The sequence below is a fragment of the Phalacrocorax aristotelis genome, chromosome 2 (genome assembly GCF_949628215.1).
Source record: "Phalacrocorax aristotelis chromosome 2, bGulAri2.1, whole genome shotgun sequence".
NCBI lineage: Eukaryota > Metazoa > Chordata > Aves > Suliformes > Phalacrocoracidae > Phalacrocorax > Phalacrocorax aristotelis.
In genome coordinates this window covers 112,226,452-112,246,744 of record NC_134277.1, presented here as the reverse complement: position 1 = coordinate 112,246,744, position 20,293 = coordinate 112,226,452, and the positions used below count along the sequence as shown (strand labels likewise).

Below are 20,293 nucleotides of genomic sequence, written 5' to 3'. Positions count from 1 at the left end.
ACAAACTGCACCAGCCATCTGCTGGTGGTAATCTGGATTCTTAATATGTAAATATTTGCTAATTATTGGTTAAAAGCGATTGTTATTTTTTATAGCAGACTGCATGTCATTTTTATTCTTGATATGATCAAGAATCCTTTTAGTTTTGTTGAGTATTGTTCATACCAAAAAAAATGTTCCCTTGTATTTCTTTTTAACATGAACAATTTTTGTTTTTAAAGCATACTAATCTTCCGTTTTGTCTTTCAAAGGACTGTGCAGGAATTCCACACACTATTTTAAAGACTGAATTTCTGATTCCAAGCCCTTAACTGTCTACAGGGAGAAAAATAGAAATGAAAGACAAAACTTTTATTCATGAGTCTAAGATTATTTCCTGAGTGAATAAGGAAAGACTCGAGGGAGCCAGACTGTTAGGGACTGCTGAAAAGAGGGTTTTTTTAATTTGTGGGCTGTGTTTTGAATTTACAATAGTGCATGGCTATTTCAAGCATTTATTAGCCTCACAGGCTTTTAAAAGCTATTGGGATATGCAGTTAATGCACCTGCCTCTGCAGTATGTTAAACCTTTTCCCTCTAATGTGAGCAACAATCTTTTCATTAGGAATAAATCTCAAAGCCCTCAGAGCAAACAGAAGTGGGAAGAGGGCAGAGCTTATTAAAAACACACATTACATTCAGATTTATTAATAATTACTGTTATCGTTATTATTTATGTATATATGGAGTGTTTACAGTTCTGTTTAGATATTGCAATTTATGTGGATTGTTATGCTCTATTGGGAAATGAAATTCAACCCTTCACAGTGACTCTGACTTAGAGAGTCGCTAGCATCACATGCATGCAAAATGCGCAGACCTAAATGCTTTTAGTTTCTTTAGAACTTGAAAATCTTGGCTTCGTAAAACAGCTCCAGCAAACAGCTCTGTTTATTATCATTTAAGCATTTTTCAAAGATCTGTTAGAACAGTATTCCTATCTATTTTAAAGACACATACTAAATTGTGCGCATTAAATGATCTGAGCACTGGCATTTGCATTATGTTCTATGCATTGTAATATGCTATCCTGTACACTAGCATATTTCATAATAAAAATTTGTGTAAGATTTAGACAATATTTGGAAAGCAATTTGCTCGGCAGACCACATCATGTGGGGGGTTTCAAATAAATGAAAATGTATTTTCCTACTCAGAATTTCTGTTTTTAACTTGTTAAAGTGAACTCCTGCAAATCAGACCCTGTTCTCTTTCTAATTGATGTAGTAAATGATTATGTTTTCCTAAAATGCAGTCATCTCTAAATGGTTTTGTTGAGGAATAAGTGTTATAAGAAATGCAAAACAACATCTGGAGTAAATGTGATTTGTCAGCTCAGCTCTGGATCACCAACAGCAATGCAGCAGAATGAACACCACAGCTGTTTTACTGAATGAAATAAAGTTCCAAATATGACATCAATGCTTCTGCAAGCAAACAAAATTTCAGGAGTTCATACTTAATTTTGGTGGATGCTTGCAAAAGCTACACACTTCAAATTCTGTAAATATCCCTGGAGAAAAATCATTAAGGTTTTTATGGGAGAAAAATGGACAAGCAGAGTCTAGCTTCAAAAACCTCCCTGCAAAGTGTTGATTTAATCTTTAAAGTATTAACACGGAGGATAATTGGTTCCTGGAATAAGCCATTGTGATATTATTAGATGCTAAAACTGTGCAAGGTACACTTCCTTACTTTGTGATCTTTAGATACCTAGAAGTAATGTTTTCTGATCACTAAAGAAAGCATAATTACTCTTTCCAGGTGGCATTCATAAGATGAAATTGAGCAGCTGAAAATCTAAAGCAATGCTGATATCAGCCAATATCATCAGTCATGGCTGAAACAGATGTGAAAGTTAACTCCTGAGTTTTGAGAATTGATGCACCCTTCAGAGTATAAAGCACACATTCTGATGTACCTTGAATTATTACCAACTTTTCGGGACAGTTGGAGATACCAGACCTTTGGTCTTTAGGCTTCACACAGTCTCCAAGATACAGTAATATTTGACAGCATCCCCCTGTCTTGTCATATGGTATTGCAGAATTGACATTGAGTGTCAGAAATGCGTTACTCCAAATACCAGAGAATGGCAAGAACAGCAGCAAGCAATAGCATGTTCGGTTAAGTGAAAAGGCATTTGTTTAAACTTGTTCTGCACAGGTAAAAGCAAAGTGCTTGAAAATTATGAAGGATGGTGCACTGCGTGTTTTATAAAGACGTTGTGTGACAATGTCAGTAATGAATGCAGCACAAAGAAAAATCTAGAAAAGTGTATTGAGGTAGCATGAAATTCAAAGTGATCAACTGTGCTCTTTTGTGTTTGTTGTCTTCTATAGCTGTGTCCTCAGTACTGGCCAGAAAATGGAGTACACCGACATGGTCCTATTCAGGTGGAGTTTGTATCAGCTGATTTAGAAGAAGACATAATCAGCCGGATATTCCGAATTTATAATGCAGCCAGAGTAAGGATGTTATTTACAAAACAGTTCTGTCACAGTAGACACAACACTTGTTCTATGCTCCTTTTTATATTTTAAATCACCATAAAGCAACTGTTCAGTAACGTTTCACCAGAGGGGTCCCAACTGCTGCAGTAGCACACAATAAAATAAAATGTAGTTAGATTTTTTTCATAAGCTGGAAAAATCTGAGGGTTTCGTTAGGTTTTTTTAAATGTCTCCTGCTTCAAAATATCTTGAGAGGTTTTTCCCTTTCTTGTAAAAAAAGACAGGAGGATGCAACCATTCTTCAAAATGCTGAACCGTATGAAAAAAAGGGTATATAATTGAAGTTGTGTTGCAGCTCCCTCTTTGCTACCAAGCTCCTGCTATGATATTAATTAATTATTTGCTTGATCCTGTAGCTGTACCATTGCTCTATTCTAGTCTATTTGTATAGCATTCTGTTTAAAACCTCTTGTTCTAATAACTCTGTTGGAAATTAAAAGTCATAACTCCTCAAGGGCAGTTGAAATTACATTAGTAGTTTGTCAGTGGTGATCTGTCTGAACAACATTCCTCATTGATGCAAATATCTAAATTATGTACAAAAAAATTGCCGTTACTTTTTCCTGCTTGTTGCCTGAATCTCTACAGCCCCAAGATGGCTATCGAATGGTACAGCAGTTCCAGTTCCTGGGATGGCCCATGTACAGAGACACTCCCGTTTCTAAACGCTCCTTCTTAAAGCTCATCCGCCAAGTGGAGAAGTGGCAGGAAGAATATAACGGGGGAGAAGGACGCACAGTTGTACATTGTTTGTAAGTACTGGAAGCAGACGAGAATGTAAGGGAATACTGTTTCAGAATTTGTGCCAGGTTTTAAAAGATTAGTGTGGAGGTGATCTGATCTGGAACTGGATAAATAGTAAGGCTGCTCATCTGAAAGCTTTGAATACAAGAGGAATTGTATGATTTTTGATGTAGATTCATGAGTTTCCCTCTCTGTCCCTTGGTAGATTCCTGGGAAAAGATGATGGGTACAAGTTAACTCTATTTTATATAAAGATGTTCAGTGACTTTTGCAAATGGAGAAGGTGCAAAACAACATTCAGAACAATGTACCTTTTATTTCTACAGATAAGGATTGTTGAAATAAGTAGTACTGGAGGGGTGATTCCTCTTCGACATAAAGCACGGAAGTAAAAGTGGCATGATAGACCAGTTACATGATTCTGTAATTGCCTTACCTTTCTCTAATAACAGTATATATTTTTGTCCTCCTGTGTCCTTTGTGCTCCACTGGTGCAGGCTCTCATCCATTCTGACACTGTCCTCCCTTTGATATGGCTTAGTACTTGTACATGCTGTTTGCCCTCAGCAGTAGCTGACCCTTAGAAACCAATTCTTCAGTGCTTGAAGTTGTACCCCTCTTCCTCTAAACATCTGCTTAAAGAGGCTGCCGTGATGGAGAAGAGACACGCTGATGGAAAAGCACATGCTAATGGGCTTTCAGAAGTTGGGACCCAAGAGTAGCCAATAACTTCCTCAAGTTTGGTTTGCAGTTACTGAATGTTAGAATGATAGAGGAAAATCTAAGAGTGCATTAATAATTCCCACTATCACTGACCTTGAACAAGCCATTGCTCTTGAGTTTCCCCATCTGTAGAATGGGGATAATAATACTTTCATCAAAGGAGCATTGTGCAGTGTGATTAATTAATGTTTTGAGATCTTTAGCTGAAAAGACCCTTTTGAAGTGCAAATTACTGTTATCTCTGAGGTGGCTGATGATATTAAATAGTTGTACAACATCACACATGCGTCACTTCCAGGCAGTAAAGAAAGAAAAAGCTCTAATATAATCCTTTTAAATTACTTTATTTTAATTAAAATTCTCAAAGAGTTCCACAATATCAGGCAATGTTTTGGCAGCAGAGAGCATTCTTTTCATACTGCCTGGATGTGACAGATGTGCGACGTTGTAGCTTCCTTTGAAAATCAACCATTTGTGAAGCTGGTTTGAAAGACCCGCTACCTAACTAGTCTGCACTCTGGTAATTATTAAGGTTTATTATTTTCAGTGAAGCGCAGCCTAAAGATCCTGATTAGAATAGCTGTAGAAATAATAGGGTTTCCAGAAAGAAAGAGATTCTCTTAAAGATTAAAAATAACCAGGGATAAAGTATTATTAAATACTGCATTTGATCATGCACATGAACATTTGTGCCTGGCTTCTTTGTTAGCAAGTCACTTCGGGTTCTCATCCTCTGATACCGTGGGTGGAGGGGGAATACATACACTTATAAAAGTAGTCCTTGCCAGGCAGCCGGCCCCTCTGCCTGCTGCCAGGGAGTGAGCGCATCAGCCAGGGCAATATTGCAGCACCACCTACCGCCATGCTAAAGGTGGAGCCACCAGAAGGGCTCCTGCAGATGAGACTTTTGGTGCTTCTGCTGTTCCTCCAAAATGCCTTTGGGTCCAGGAGGAAAGCACTGGGATTTGGAATAAAAGAATTGAAAGATCCACTTTCTCTCTAACATTTACAGGCCTGATGCTCATTGCAACCGTGTGCATTTACAGTGCAACGGGGTGTTGAACTGAATCTAAAAGTACCCTGTCCTTATTTTAGCATCCTTTTTGTGCTGCCTGAAGTGTTCACTGAAGAGTGGTGCAAAACTCAGCTGTTCAGTTCCCTCCAGTCTTTCAGCCTGCTGAATTCTGAATCGTAGCTTTGAGATCTTTCAGCCCATTAATTCCAATTAAAAATTGTGTTCTGCCCCGAGTTCGGCAGCCTTCAGGGGCAGGAATGTTCTGTGGTTTCTCCCTACTGGAACTCATGCATTCTGTAGCCATCCCCAGTGCTGTACGAACTTGTAACATAGAGTCAATTGTAACCGAGCCATTTTGTCACTTTTATTGTAGGAATGGAGGTGGCCGCAGTGGGACATTTTGTGCAATCAGTATTGTTTGTGAAATGCTTCGACATCAGAGGGCTGTTGATGTATTCCATGCTGTGAAGACACTGAGGAATAATAAGCCTAACATGGTGGACCTTCTGGTATGAGCTCTTTAACTGCACTGCTAAATAGAAAATGTTCCTTTTTCTCAGAATACTCAGTAAGATTTCCAGGATTTGCAGTGGGAGTCGTTCACAAAGCAAGCAAGTCATTTTCAAAGGGGATAATGAAGTCACTTCACTTGTAAGAGTATTTTTACACTGCTTTCTTCCCAAGGAGACTTTGTCTCTGTTCATTTGAATTTTTAAGAGTTTTAAACTTTCAGCCGAACATCCTTATTAATTTTCTTTTCTAGCAGGCTGAGCCAAGTGGAGAGCAGCCCTTGCACGGTAGAAATAATAGTTATGTAAAATGAAATGCCAGATTTTCAAATTATATATTTTATAAATAGCTTAATCGCCTAATATTTATCAAAGCCATGAATTTCAGTTTGACATCCAGAATATTGCATTTAATTATGGTTGCTCTATCTCATAGAAAGATTAAAGAAGTTCAGAAACAAGGGGCCATGTACAATTATTTTCCTAGAGAGTGTTTTATGAGCTTTTTTTTAAACGGAGAATTGCTGAAGTGCCAGATGCAATGCCAGAAGAGCTGCAGAACAGCTTAAACCAGCAGGTTCTTACACTCCAGTGTGTAGTTCTATACTTGGAGACGGGTGTAGCGTGATACTCTATTCTGAAGCCTTGGCTATAAAAGACACTGTTTTACAACATCCTGCTGTAGAGGTGGCTGCTTAAGAGGCAGCTGTATTCGATTTAGCATCATAGGCAAGAGGAAGCAGCATCTGGGCAGCTTCAGGGATGCTAAACCAGCCTGAGCTAATTTTGCAAGCTCTGGTTAAACAAATTTGGGTCATATTTCAACATTTTTTCTACAGAGTGCCCAGGGTGAGGCCGGAGGCATCTCGCAGAGCTGCTCCAGCCTCTTGTAATTTTAGGAGAAATCTTCGTCTCAGACAAGCTACTGAGATCTGGGTGTGAAACACATGGCAAATGGGCAGAAAGCAGGAATTTCTGCTTCCCCACCACGTGTATCAATGCACCTCATCTGTCCCCTAGAAGAGCAGCTCCCACCACATCCTCCATCTCAGTGCTCCTATCTAGCCTACCTGTGAAGTCCCAGACCCTCCCCTAGGCCCTCCTCTGGCCAGGCTCATGGAAAAAAGCCAGATGTTGCCAGCTGTGCAAAGCAAGAAGGGAGGTTAAAAGCAGCACCACGGGGCCATGAGCCAGCAATGTGGAACTGTGATGCTTGTATCAGTGAGGAACTATCAAGCTTTCGCAGTGGTGGGAGGGAGCAGCTTAGTTGGCTCCTCTTCCTCTAGTTTATATTCTCAGGAATAGAATCATCATGCTGAGAACGATACATTTTTATTTCCTAGATATTAAGAAAAATGTCCTACATCTTAATTCAGATAGTATAGCTTGGATACAGGCTTGGCAGGCCTGCTGTTCTCCATTCTCCCAGAGCTTAAGTCCACAGAACTCACTGATCTCTTATTCGTTTATTTTATGGAAATAAAAAGAAAATTACCAGTGTGAAGATGTACAGTTGAAGAAAATGCTTTATATAAATTCCTGTTTGTGACAGTTCTCCAGCTATAGATTTGTCAGGCAGCTGTCTCCATTTTTCAACAGAGATTTTTTTTTAATAAAAACCTAAATATATTATTTTAGAATATAAAAATAGCTTTTAGTAAATTGAGGATGGTATTGAGAATGTCTGGACAGCACTGAGAGGCCTTGTGAGGCCTTTTCATTAGGAGATTTCAAAGCACTTGTGAAGGAGATCAGTATTGTTTTCCTTATTTTACAGACAGAGGAACGAAGGCAGGGGATGATCAGGATTTTTCCCAGTTTCACATAATTCACTGACAAAGCAGAGTTAGAACCACATCTTCAGTCTTGGTTTGCTACTTTGAGTGAACAAATATTTGAATTAGCAAGGTTTCAATTTCCATGTAGATTGTTTCATGGTAAAAGGGAATTGGGACACTTGAGTTCTTTTCCTGATCCTGTTACTGACTTTATCCTTTATGACCTTTCTTATATTAATGTGTCTTTGCCTCAGTTGCCATATCTGAAAAATGAGAACACCTGCCTTCGTAAGATTCTGTGGTAAAAGATTTAAGTGCTCAGAATTGTGTTTCTCAAAAATACTTTTAAGACTACTTTATCTATACCTCTTATGCACTTTCTGACTTGATGAAGGGCAATCTTTACAGTCCGTACTTAGAGATTCATCTCTTAATTTCATTGAAACCTCTGGCTTTCCTGCAAGTGTAAAGACCTGAATGCCACATCCATGCAGTATGGAAATCTATGAAATTCTTCAGCCATCATAGAAAGGTAACACACGGTATTACAAAATGTCTATTACGGAATGCCCAAAGCGTTTTGTGATAAATGTTATTGGACCTACCAATAGGTGTCCTAGAAAAAATTATATAAATATACCTCTCTGAAGCTAGCTAACATAAAGAGACTTTTAATATCCACTATCAAATGGATAGTAAAAATGTACAAAGGACACATATGAGTGAACACAGTGGGAAATAATGTGTCTGCTCTTTAAGACAGGTTTTCAGTTTACTAAAAATGACAGATATTCTGCTGGATCAGTCAATCAGCATAAAAAGAGCATGGAAAAATGGAAATGGATGAGTGGCTGATCTCTTGTTTTGATCTGTTATATAGCTACAGAATACTTTTCATTTGTTTAGAAACATATATGCAATAAAAGCAGAAAATCAATAATTTACATAATACTCCTTTCTTTCCTTTCTTCTTTTTTATTCTTTTGTCATTCTGAAGATGGCGCGAGCAGTTTACAGAACCCTGCAGGATCTTAAAACCTCACACACAACTCATTCATAACTTAGATTATATGTGCACCTAAGATTTGTCTTCCTTTGAAGTCCCAGCTCTCAACAAAAGAACTTAGGAATTGTCCATACTTGTGAATGGCTTTATGATTGTTGTGATATTATTTGGTCCCTTACAAGTTCAGGTGGACTCTCTTCTCAGCTAAAATGTGACCCAAAATCACAAGTACGGGCCAAAAGAGTTAATCCTTTAAAATGTTTGCTTCAATGAAAAGGAGAATATATCTGCAGTATAACTGTAATCTTCCTGCTTGTGACATTGGGAAGGTGAAGGCTGAGTGCTGGCAGCTAGTTAAGTCTGTTGTTGTTCCTGTATGATAGTACCTGCTTAGTTATCTTTTATTAATTGATCCAAGTGCATAAGAGAAAGAGGCATTTCAGTGGCAGAAATAGTCATCAAACTGGCAGGTGTTTCCAAACTGAATTTTTAAAAACCAGAGCCCTTGGTTTCAGGGAACCCACACCCACTATGTCTTTCAGCTCTTTTGTTTCACTGAAATGTTTTTAGTATTGCTAAATACTGTGAGCAAGAATGAAAATGGAAGTGGGACATGTGTGCGCACACAAAACTGTAAAGTCGTCGGTGACTGCATCATTTAAAGTTGCGGAGTGGGCGAGGGTCAGTCAAAAGCATTGGCCTCTGTACCGCTGGAGATGTGAAGGGGCGAAGTCACGACCCTTCATCACTGAAGGATGCAGACTGGGTTTGCATGCCACGGGAGGGGGGGTTTCCCTGGGATCAGGCCTGTTTCCAAGCAGTTGCAAATAAAACCATCAGGTCTGTGTGTGAAGCACAGGGTTGGCACCTGAAAACTTAGCCTGGGTAGCAGAAGAGCTGTTAAGAGGTTAACTTATGCATCACCATTAATTGCTAAAAATTTATTTTAATCCAATTCATTTAGCTCAGGCCTGATCACACAGGCCTATTGCACTGGGAGAGGACAGTATCTCAGCATGAGTTTGGGTTGCACGTAGAAGAACAGTGAGCAGCTCTTGCCCTGAAATGTAGCAAGTGTATGAATGACACTAAAATAAAAGTTGCAATTTGGGAAGTACTAGACACTGGGTCTATTTTAAGATTAACACTTCCTGGGGGGAATTTCAATAACTCCAATTCTGGTAAAGTGCTGCATGAGCATTTTGACAGATGACAGAAGGGTTGCAAGTCAATTTGCTTACGTGTAGTCAATTTTTCTCATACAAGTGTGTTAGAGGAGCTGAATACGTATCTAATATGAGCAGTACCGTAAGTTACTGTTTGTAGTGTCTATTGTCTGGTTAATATAAAGATTTTCTTATCTGAATATAAATTGAATTTGCAAACTGGTTCCCATTGACAACAGCTGATAGTAAATAATTTTAAGAGAAGAGAAATATTGATGCCCTTAATTAAGTTCCTTCAGTAACCCGCTTTGTGGTTTTCTTTTGATCTTTCAGGATCAATACAAATTCTGCTATGAAGTGGCTTTGGAATACTTGAATTCTGGCTGATAGCATAACCAGCACAGGCAAAGATCCTCCTTTCACCACCACAAACAAAGCAAGTCGCTTCATGATATCTGTGTAAATGAGGTGGAGACTTCTCAGTGTTATGCTTATACTGCTTTGTATAATTGGCTCTTTTTAAGAGCCCAAAAAGATGTTTATAAACCTGCTTGCACTGCCCATTTTCCACTATTATGCTGCTGCTTGACACCCATATGAACGTACACCAAACCACATGGCAGTTGTTGAACACTGTATTCATACATAGCCTTTGATGTGGTGAAGCAGCATAGTCCTCTGGTAAATAAGAGAGCACAATTATATTCTTATGAAGGAATTTGTACTTTTCTGTTATATTTCGTTGCCTGTGATTCTCAGTTATTGTCACAGCCTAGTGTACATTTCTGTTCTGTGGCGAATGCTGTCTGGCATTTTGATAATATATAATTTTAGTTATATTTGTATTCTAACACGTGCATAATAAATGAATCATATGTAGCTTATCTGAACTAATGGAAAGACATGTACCAAATCATGTTAACTTTGTTGAGTTGTAATTTCTATCCACTTTGTACCATTTCAGAGAGAGAATCTTGATAGAAACACAGTTAGAAAATGCAAAATACAGGATGCTCAGATTAATATATCCAAAGCTTTTCATTTGTTTATATTGTAAATATTTTTTGATTTCATCAAATTATTTATTCATTAAAATGAATTTTTTTGTGAAGCACAGTGAGTGACAATCATTTTTATTAAGCCCTGGAAATGCTTACTGTATGATAGTGTAAACATTTGTTTACCTTGTATGGATTCTCAGCTCAATAAATAATTACATACATGATAAAATCTCGTTTAATTTAATATCTCTTGGCATCTGAGTCCCCTCAGCTAAGCCTCTTTTCAGATTAATTCTTGTAAATACCAAGCTACCTCCAGAGTGTCTATTGTGTGATCCAGTGTTGATCCAGCCAATAGCAAGATGTGCCGTGCCAATATATAAAAAGAGGTGAATTATATGTTTAAAGATGCACATGCACAGATGCAGAACCTGAAAATTGCCCTGCTGCGTGGAGAAGAGATGATGTTGGGCTGGCAGTACTCAGTCTTGTCACAGCATTCCTCTGCAGCTCTGAGCATGCCCGGCTCTGTGTCTGTTGCTACAAAAGGGGCGATGGTGCGTTTGTTCTTGGGAAGAATGACTGGTGTGAGGGAAAAGTAATTCCTCACGTTGAAGGTACTGATACTGGAATGACTGGGGGGTTAAACCAGTGAGTAAAACTGCTCTGTTACTAGGGCTGTTACCAGTACTGCCAGTGGACAGGTTTACACCGTTAAAGCTCTTGCCTGTCCTAAGAATGGCTGTACGGCACCTCCATGGCATTTGGATGCTTCCCCTTTCTCTCAAGCACTACGGGTGTCTGAACAGGCCGGGACAGGAAGCACAGCAATGAAGCAGAAAGAAGAATAAGCCAGCAATGGCTTGCTGCACCATCCACTGGAACTGCAGGTCTTTCACCCAGAAGTGTCAAGGAGACATTGCAGATGGAGCAACTGCTCAATGCTGAAGCCTTCCAAAGTTATATGGGAAACCCAATGCAAAGAAGCAGCAGACTGCACAGTATTTCAGCTCTTAAAAAGGTTCTTTTAATGTGCTAGCCATCTGGAATGGGGGCAGTATCTATATAAATGTATCAGTCAAAATGTTCTGAGAACCTCTAAGTCTAAGAGATCCAGCTAGGAGAGAATGACTGACAGCTTGTCAACTGCCAGGTCAAAACCACTGCAAAATTCAGGTCCGAAGACATGAGGATAGGCTTCCTCTGCAGCTGGAAAGCTCTTTTAAAATAGCTTTAAAATGTAGCTGGCAGGTACTGGCCATTGCTATAAATTGCACAGAGGTACTGAAGAACTTAGCTAAAACAGCCCCAGCCCTGAGAAGAATGATGGTCCTTGGGTAAACCCTGTAGCACTCCAGCCTGTTGCAGAATATGCTCTGCTTCATTTGGAAACCCTAGTGTTAGGAAGCAAAATCCAAACCTCTAACATCACATTCCTCACAACCAGCTTGACAGACCAGTTATGCCAGCCAAGCATGCTTCTTTGGAATAATTGTGGGACGCTACTATGTTGGGTTCCGTGATCTATTTCTTGAAATATGCATGTATATGTCTAGCATTTCCTGACGCTTTGAAGAAGAATGAGTAAGACGGGTAAGCGTGCTGAGGGAACCATAGGACAGAAGGTGACGCTGGCGACGTGATCCCAAATGTGAATGAGGTTTATTGAAATGCAGGAAGAATCATGGCAATCTCTCCCAAGGACAGAGACTGCCAGTGTCTGCCAGACATTAGTTCAGCTGCTGTTCTCTTGCAGCCATACTTGGCACAGGTACGTCTGGGGGGATGAGGCGGGGAAGGAGAAGAGGAGGAGGGAGTTCTGCAGTGTTTCTTGTTGTTTTACTGATACTACTTTTTTTTTTTTTCTTCTTCTGACACAGGCATAGTCAAACCCATGTTACAGAGTCTGTGTGATGTTGTCCCAAAAGGCATTCTGTGAAATACAATGCCTTAAAACTGGAGTCAGCTAAAGAAAACACAGCAAGCAGCTTTGTGTCCTCACTCTCCTACTACAGATATCAATCAGTACAAATTATAGGGAAATCCAGGCTTAGGTAAAACAATATTTTGGCAAGAAGGAAAAACAGGTGACAGCTTCAGGAGTTAGGAATAAAGAAAACATAAGGAATCAGAAAGGAGCAGAAAGAAGAGATGAACGTGGGGGGCAGGTATTCAAGAAGCAGCATGGAGCTTATGAAAGTTACCTGGAGGGTGGCATTTTAGAGAAGACAACAGAAAGAAAACAGCAGTGACAGACATTTTAAGTGTTCATAAACCAACCTCCCTTTTCAGAAGAAAGCTACAAAATTGCAAGCCCAGTACAGCTGCAGAACTTATGGAGGCATTGGTCCTAGTTTGAGAGGAACAGAGGAAGGGATGTTTTCTTCAATCCCCAGGATATGAGAGGTACATAAACGAATAAAATAGCTACTTTAAATGGTTAGCTATATGTATCACCCAACTGATCATCTCTCCAGGACTTGAGGTAGATGATTTTTGCTAAGCTATTCTGAAAGAGCAGCAATGGGGATGGTGAGAGAGGTGATCGCATGCAGGTAATCTGTATCTTTTTAACAGCAATGCTCCCGACAGCTTCCTAGGCTTCTTTATCAGCAAAATGAGTCTGTCACTGGCAGGGTAGCTCACAGAATACTAACCTAAAGCTTAAGGGCTACATATAGTAAGATTAAAAAAATAACGCATAGGAGAAATCTTCTTACCCAGCTGTATGCTGTGTGGCTCAAAAGGGTCTCTGTGCCACGAAAGCTTGCTCTGAAGGCACTATGCAGCATCAAGACCACCTTCGTGGTGGTCTCTTCATGGCCACTGCTTCAGATGGTTAGGGCTCATCTTTAATCTCACTGAAATGTTCACTTCTTGTTTCACTGTATGTGGGTGTTTCCCCCAGGTCTAACTGCTTACTGTATATGCCCCTTCTCGGTCAACACTTGATACACATGTAATAATGTGTATCAAAGACACAAATAGATTTTTCTTCTTTGAGGTGTGGCAATGAAGATAAATTGACACTTCCAGGAGCAGCTATTCCAGGCAGCTTCCTTTGGGGGTGCCTGGAGAGACTGTAATGGCAGTACCAAACCTAGAGCCCCTTGGTATTGCTCACTCCAAAACACTCCCAGCAGGATCAGATGCTGATTCTCCTTTCCCTTGTGGTTGTTATGTGTCTCCCCCCTCCAAATCAAGGATAACTTCAAAATTCACTTTAGAGTCATTAGTTTTCTGATTCAAAGGTAATTTCATTGCGCTGCCTCCCAGTGTAACTTCTCCAAGCAGTTGTGCATTTGCCTTCAGAAACAGTGAGGTAGGTAGGCAGATCACTGTAACAGAATGATTTGTCATATCATTTTACATCTATTGTTGATTTTATACCTATTTTATCAACTTGGATCCTGGGACTACAAAAATCTCATGCAGCCCGTATCTGATGCCAGACACTTGGCTTTATTAAAAGAAAAATTAAATTACGAATAGAAGAAAAATGTACAGCTTCTGTTGTTTGATGCTCATTAAGGAAGCCAATGCCACTGTCACGTTAGGTGAAAAGTACCAGGAAAACCCAATAGACCATGTGAAAAATCATAGAATCTAAGAATCGTTAAGGTTGGAAAAGACCTCTAAGATCATCAAGTCCAGATAATGCTGTTTCTATTGGAGCACGTTTGTTTGCTTGTCTTTCGTAGCCTAGACCTTGTCTATATGGTGAAATTATAAGCTGATGGGTGCATTTGCATTGCCTCAGCAATTCACATGCTTGGCCTGTGGGAGCTTTCGTATGCCACTGGCACAAGGCAGCTTGATCCGCGCACCTCACCCCCTCCGCTGCCGCTGCTCTCCTTCAGCATCCTAGCTCACTTTAATGAAGGAACCTTTCCAAAGCCTGGTCAACCCTTTGCAAATGGCAATAAACAGCAGCAGCAATATACTTCCTCACCCCTGCTGGGTGCTTCCAAGCAGAAATTTCTGTCGAAGGCTGAAAATGCAGCTCCTGCACTGGTTATTTCCCCAGATTTGCCTGATCTCCTGCTCTGTACCTGAAAGCCAACACCTGCTGCCCCTGCCCCCTCCAGTCCATCTCTCCAGCTCCTCACCCACCCTCAGAGCAGAGCAGAGCAGGAAAGGTGTGGTTCCATCTGAGCGTCCAAGAGCCCTCCTGGAAGATGCATCACCCTCTGGTGCCACGGTCTTGTCTCTCACACCAGGCTCCATGTATAACCTGCTCCATGAGCCTCCACCCCCCTTCCTCCCAGTCCTGTCACTGCAGCATATATTTCTGGGTAATATGACTTGAGATAGGTGGAAAGGACATGTGAGGCTGGAAGAGGTTGGGGTCTATAAACACCCTGCCATGATTTTGTTTAATATTGTTGATAATACTCGATGCACAAAAGCACAGAAAAGTTAGGCTTTGACAATATAGAGTGAGAGCAATGCTTGCTGTAGCTTGTCTAAGGGAATGTGTCTGGGGAGATTAATATCTCATGTTCGCTGACAGTCCTTCCAAGCAATGGTATTTTTACTCCTGAAACTCTTCTATTGATGTGTTTTCAGCAGCTAGAAGACTTTTAATTGTATCTCTACAGTCATAATCATTGGGTTTTCATGAAGATGTGCTCAGGGGCCACAATTAAAGCGTTAAGTCTCATTCCTGCTAGACATACATTAATACTGCTGCCAGGCCTCAGTAAATGCAATCAAAACTCCTAGTCCCACAAACGTTTACATTAATATCCTCTTGTCTAGTCCCACTTGGACAAAATAATCAATCTGATACTCACACACATTTTGCGTCTGAGCTCATCACGCCTCGTACATGTTATGTCATGATGCTGTACTGGGTCTGGCTGGGATGAAGTTAATTTTCTTCATAGCAGCCCTTAGGTGCTGTGTTTTGGATCTGTGACCAAAACAGTGTTGACAGCACACCAATATTTTAGCTGTCAGTGTTCACACAGCGTCAAGGTCTGTTTCTCAGTCTGCCCCAGCAGCAGGTAGGCTTGGGGTGGGAAAGAAGTTGGGAGGGGACATATCTGGGACAGCCAACCCCAACTGACCAAAGAAGATATTGAGATACTCCATACCATATAACATCATGCCCAGCAACAAAATGGGGATGGAGGGGGAGGAAGCCATTTCTAGGAGACTGGCTGGGCATTGGTCTGCTTGTGGGAGGTGGTGAGTGCATGCCTTTGCCTCAATTGTTCTGGGTTTTTTTTTCCCCTCTCTTCTTCTTTCCTTCATTTATTAAACTACCTTTATCTCACCCCATGAACTGCCACGCTTTTGCTCTTCCTATTCTCTCACCTTATCCCACTGGGAGTAGGGGGAGTGTGCAAGTGGCGGTTGTGGGGCTTAGCTGCTGGCTAAGGGCTAAGGCTAAGGGCTAATGTTCATAGGGCTAAGATCTACAGCTATCAGTCAACAATATGCTTAAACAAAAAGTTTTAAATATAAGCTTACTTGTCATAAAATAAATGGGATTGCTTAGGTGCTTAAAATTAAGCACATGATTTAAGCGTGTTATTAAAATGAACCCAAATAGGCAGGTGGATTGACCCACTCACTTAAAAGGAGAAAACCATAGGATTGAATAGTGTGTGGCAGAACATTTGGGACAGATACTTGGCCTTCTCTGTATCTGTGCAATATTCAGCCCATTTTAAGTGTTGTCTATAACCAGTAGTTTCTACAACAAAACACTCTGCTAGTGTTTTTGCTATGATATGAATGAATGCTACGGGTGCAGCAGAGCACTGCCTGAGAGCTTCCAGACCTGCGTGACTGTAGATGCTGTACAAGGACGCGGCATTTGACCCTGATTAATTGCTCCCCCAGAAACTAACTTCAGATAACTCAGAAGGAAGAGCACCGTGCTGGATCACGTACTTAACACTCATATTACACACCAGGTTAGTAATTACAGCCTCTGAAGAGTCACTGGGATGTATCAAGTCTCAGATTGCTCTCTGTATTTGCAAGCTTTAGGTATTGAGCCAAACGCATAGAGAACTCGCCTGCTGTTTTGTCCCCTTGAAATTCTGATTTATACGGTATATAACAATCAGCCTATAATATAAAGCCTTTTGGGGATGAAAAGTCTTGGGAGTGAAATATAGTTACTGCCTTGCTACATGAGAAGTGGGATGAAATGTGATGTTGGTCCTTGAAGACTTCATTATCTGCTCGTCTCCATGTTCTCCAGTCTGCACAGTTTGGTGGGAATGCCTCTGAAACTCTGACATAGCCAGGCATAAGGAGAGTGACCTTTGTTGGCCATGTACAGGAATTTAATCAATATTACACACTACATAAAACAAAATGTAGCTTTGCTGCTACAGGGGATCAGCACAGATTCAGCCACGCTGGTGGATTGCAGCCTTGTATTTTGGAACGATTACAGTCTCCATCTGAAAACAACCAGCTTTTGAGGAAATCCACAGAGATAGCACTGCTAACAAACCATCTGCCAGTGGCTTGCAACTCTTTTACTTCATATTTGGTTTGTGTATACATTGCCTTTCTCTTGCCAGGATATAACCAAAATACAAGCCATCCCCCCCCAACTAGATACCCTTCACATCCTGGTACTTCTAGCCTGCCTGTACCAATCTCTGTCGAGACCTAGCAAGAAGATAGCACACGCACAAATCTCTATCTCTTTCAATGACAATAAATGAATGAACTGCTATCAGTCTGCCTTCTGCCTGTAGGCTGCCTAGCATGGAGCTACGCCTCAGTCTGACAGCCAAAAGGGTCAGTAAGTGAGTGCTGTTGTAATTGATTTGAATAAAAGCTTTTGATGTATTAAACTGTACTGTCTTTCTATCAGATGACAAAGCCTGCTGGTCAAACTGAGCTTCCCTCTCCTTCTGCTGGCACCGCTCCCTTCCCGCTGCCAATGTCCCCTCTTGCCAAATCACTCTGACCCAGATTCTGAATCTCTGACTACACTTCAGGGATCAGTCTGTGGTCATCCTGCGTCTGTTTTGGCAGGCGGCTTTGCCAAACACGTGTTCTCCAGCGAAGGTTCTCATTCATGCTGACAGCATTGCTCTCCCATCTGCCATTCCACCACATCTGTCAGCAGCACAGCCTGGGGCAGAGCGGGCAGAGCATCGTCTGCTGAAGGTGGGCAGAGTTTTATTGACTTGGGTGGTGTTTACCTTCCATGTTTTTAAACAGAGCATTCCCTCCCAAAAAACTCTGCTGAGAATGCTCTCTTTCAACACATGTACTTGTTACATGAGGTTTCCATTTAGCTGAGACTCCTAGGAAGAAATGGACACCCTTCTGTAACTGGTACTGCTGGTGCAACTGCAAATTCATTTGTTACACTTCATCTGGACGACAGCAATATAATTTAGTCCAACCTTGCACATAAAGCTACTAAGTACTTTTTGTAACCAAGCAGTCAGAACAATATTGCAATGTAATTTTCCACAATCAGCTGTGTCAAATGTACCGAGCTTATGGTGGTTACCTTCTAGAGGCAGTCGGGCAAGAGCAGCGTCTTCCCATTACAACTGATAAATGGCTACATGATTTGGCACCAGATTATTCAAGCAGACAAATTAACTTCAAATATTAATACATTCAGCAGCCAGTCAGACAAATTGCTTGTTCTACAAGTGCCAGAGTGGTCATGGGGGGATTTTCCTTCTGCTTTCAGGAAACCTAACCTTCAGAACGGTGCTCGGCCAGGCCAGCAAGCCCATCAATCAGCTAATGAAGTTGGCAGCAGTTAAACAGAGCTTCGTTTCTCTCTGGAATGAGGGCAAAAAAAGGAAAAAAGACTTGGCCAACTTGGCCAATGTCTACTAGGATTGTCAGAAAGCTGTATTTCAAATGAAACATATGTGCCAAGGCTCTGACTCAGTGATTAAATCATGGCCACCTGACCGAGGACCTGTTTGGAGTCTGCCCACCCCAAGACTCTTCTCCTGTGGAGACAGATACAACCATGGGATCAGTCATCCTCGAAGGGGTCCATCTGCCTCCACAGGCTGTTGTAGGTGGTGCAAAGGTAACAAGGGCCACCATCACCTCTCCTCTCCTTTTGAATATTTTATACCTAAATCCTTTCAGGAAGAACAAACCTGCTGGTTAGCTTTCAAGTAACTTGCTGTATAATAATATAACAAACAACTGGGGAAATGGAGTTATATATATTTAGGGGTGTGTGTATATATATATATAATTATAGCAGGGGAGTTTAAATTTGAAATGCTCTTATCAGTTAATGAGAATGAAAAATCCCTGGATCACTTCAGCTCTTTCCAGTTTCCAAGCTTTTGCACGTTTATGTATTTTTGAACAGCAATGTTCTCTTAAAACTGACGGTAACAGAGTTGAATATGGACTTGGAAGCCGGTCTATCGGTGTAGCATATCACTAGATCAAATAAACTAAAAGGAAGAAAGACATTACCACACATGACACGATGCTGACTGTGTGAAGTAATTATTGTGCTCTTTGTACTAGCTTAATTGTCTGGTTGTAGAGCTTCAAAAAACACTTCTAGTAAGGGAATACTTGAAGAAAGCCTTTAGGGGTGAAAACAGAAGCCAAGCTGACTGTTGCAACACAACCAAGATAAGATTACAGATATAAATTCTGTGTTCAATAGGCGGAAAATGTGTTTATAATTTTATCATTGTACTCAAGGCTTCCTTACAATTTATATCTTTGTTGAGTATAAATTCATTTTCTATACAACATATGGCACTGAACTGAACCAATCGGGAGGCGCCATTTCTGCTCTGAGTGCTAAAGCACTTTCATAAATTATGCAATATATTTTTTCAGTAAATGTATAGCTGGGAAAGTCATTAACATCACAAATCACACCTTATTGCTGTATATGTTAGCATATTTTTTATTATAACTCACAGGTGTGAAGCTCTAAATACACTTCACATGGTGATGAGGTGTGTGCATCCAACTTGATTTGGCTTTCAGAAGACATTTAACGGCGCTGACCTGCAGGGATGGGCTTGTTCCACCACTGGACTTGGAACTGGTTGCATTGCTGCTCCAGGCCCAGCAGTCAGCTGAAGCAAGCCACGCTCTGCCACCCATGCAGTGCATTCGCATTATTGACTGAGAGGGGCTTAGTGTTGCCGACACATCCAAGGCATGAATCATGCTTCCAGACCTTGACCCTCCCACATCCATCCTTACACTGAATAAATACAGCTAAGTCCTTTGGGACAAGAGGTGTGTAACTATTCCAGGCTTCGTCTCCACACTTCAATTTAGATGTGAACAGCAATAACGTAGTCTTAATTTAAACAAAGGATTTTTATATCTAATAGTAAGGGCATAGTGTAGAAGATCATTTAGCATTATCACATGGGCAATGTGCATATTTAACTTGAATAAGAGATTGTCTTCCCTCAGAGGAGTCCACAACAAGATAAAACCTCTGTGAATTGTCCTGATATTGCTTGAGATCGAAGAGCAGTTTTGGTGTCCTGAGTAAGTGTGTGCATCTCTGAGCCTTTACGGCTCCTTTGCTCTCCCCATGACAAGCCCAGGATCCTGCTGGGAGAAGGCTGGCCAGAAGGACACAGAGGCAGGCAGGTGCAAACAGCAACTGGCAAACACGTCCAACCTTGCTGAAGTTTGCACCTGGCGTATTAGGAACCATTGCCCTTTTTAGGATATTCTACCAGACAGATGTGTCTGCAAGTTAGTTTATTACAGGACAGACCTTGCATCAGCCAGCATTGCACCACAGGCTTAGACACAGCATGCACAGGACATGGCATGATGCTCCGCA

The 20,293-nt window shown here is 40.9% G+C and overlaps 1 protein-coding gene across 9 annotated transcripts in view; it reads left to right on the top strand.

The window, feature by feature from the left end:
* PTPRM (protein tyrosine phosphatase receptor type M) overlaps positions 1-10,723 on the top strand; it is a 495,513-nt gene extending 484,790 nt beyond the window's left edge. For all 9 annotated transcript variants that reach the window (XM_075084712.1, XM_075084711.1, XM_075084710.1 and 6 more), the window contains 4 exons: positions 2,382-2,507; positions 3,141-3,304; positions 5,408-5,543; positions 9,827-10,723. In XM_075084712.1, coding sequence (XP_074940813.1) covers positions 2,382-2,507; positions 3,141-3,304; positions 5,408-5,543; positions 9,827-9,880 — 480 coding nt within the window. In that variant the 3' untranslated portion in view covers positions 9,881-10,723. The remainder of the gene's footprint in view (positions 1-2,381; positions 2,508-3,140; positions 3,305-5,407; positions 5,544-9,826) is intronic.
* The last annotated feature ends 9,570 nt before the right edge of the window (positions 10,724-20,293 follow it).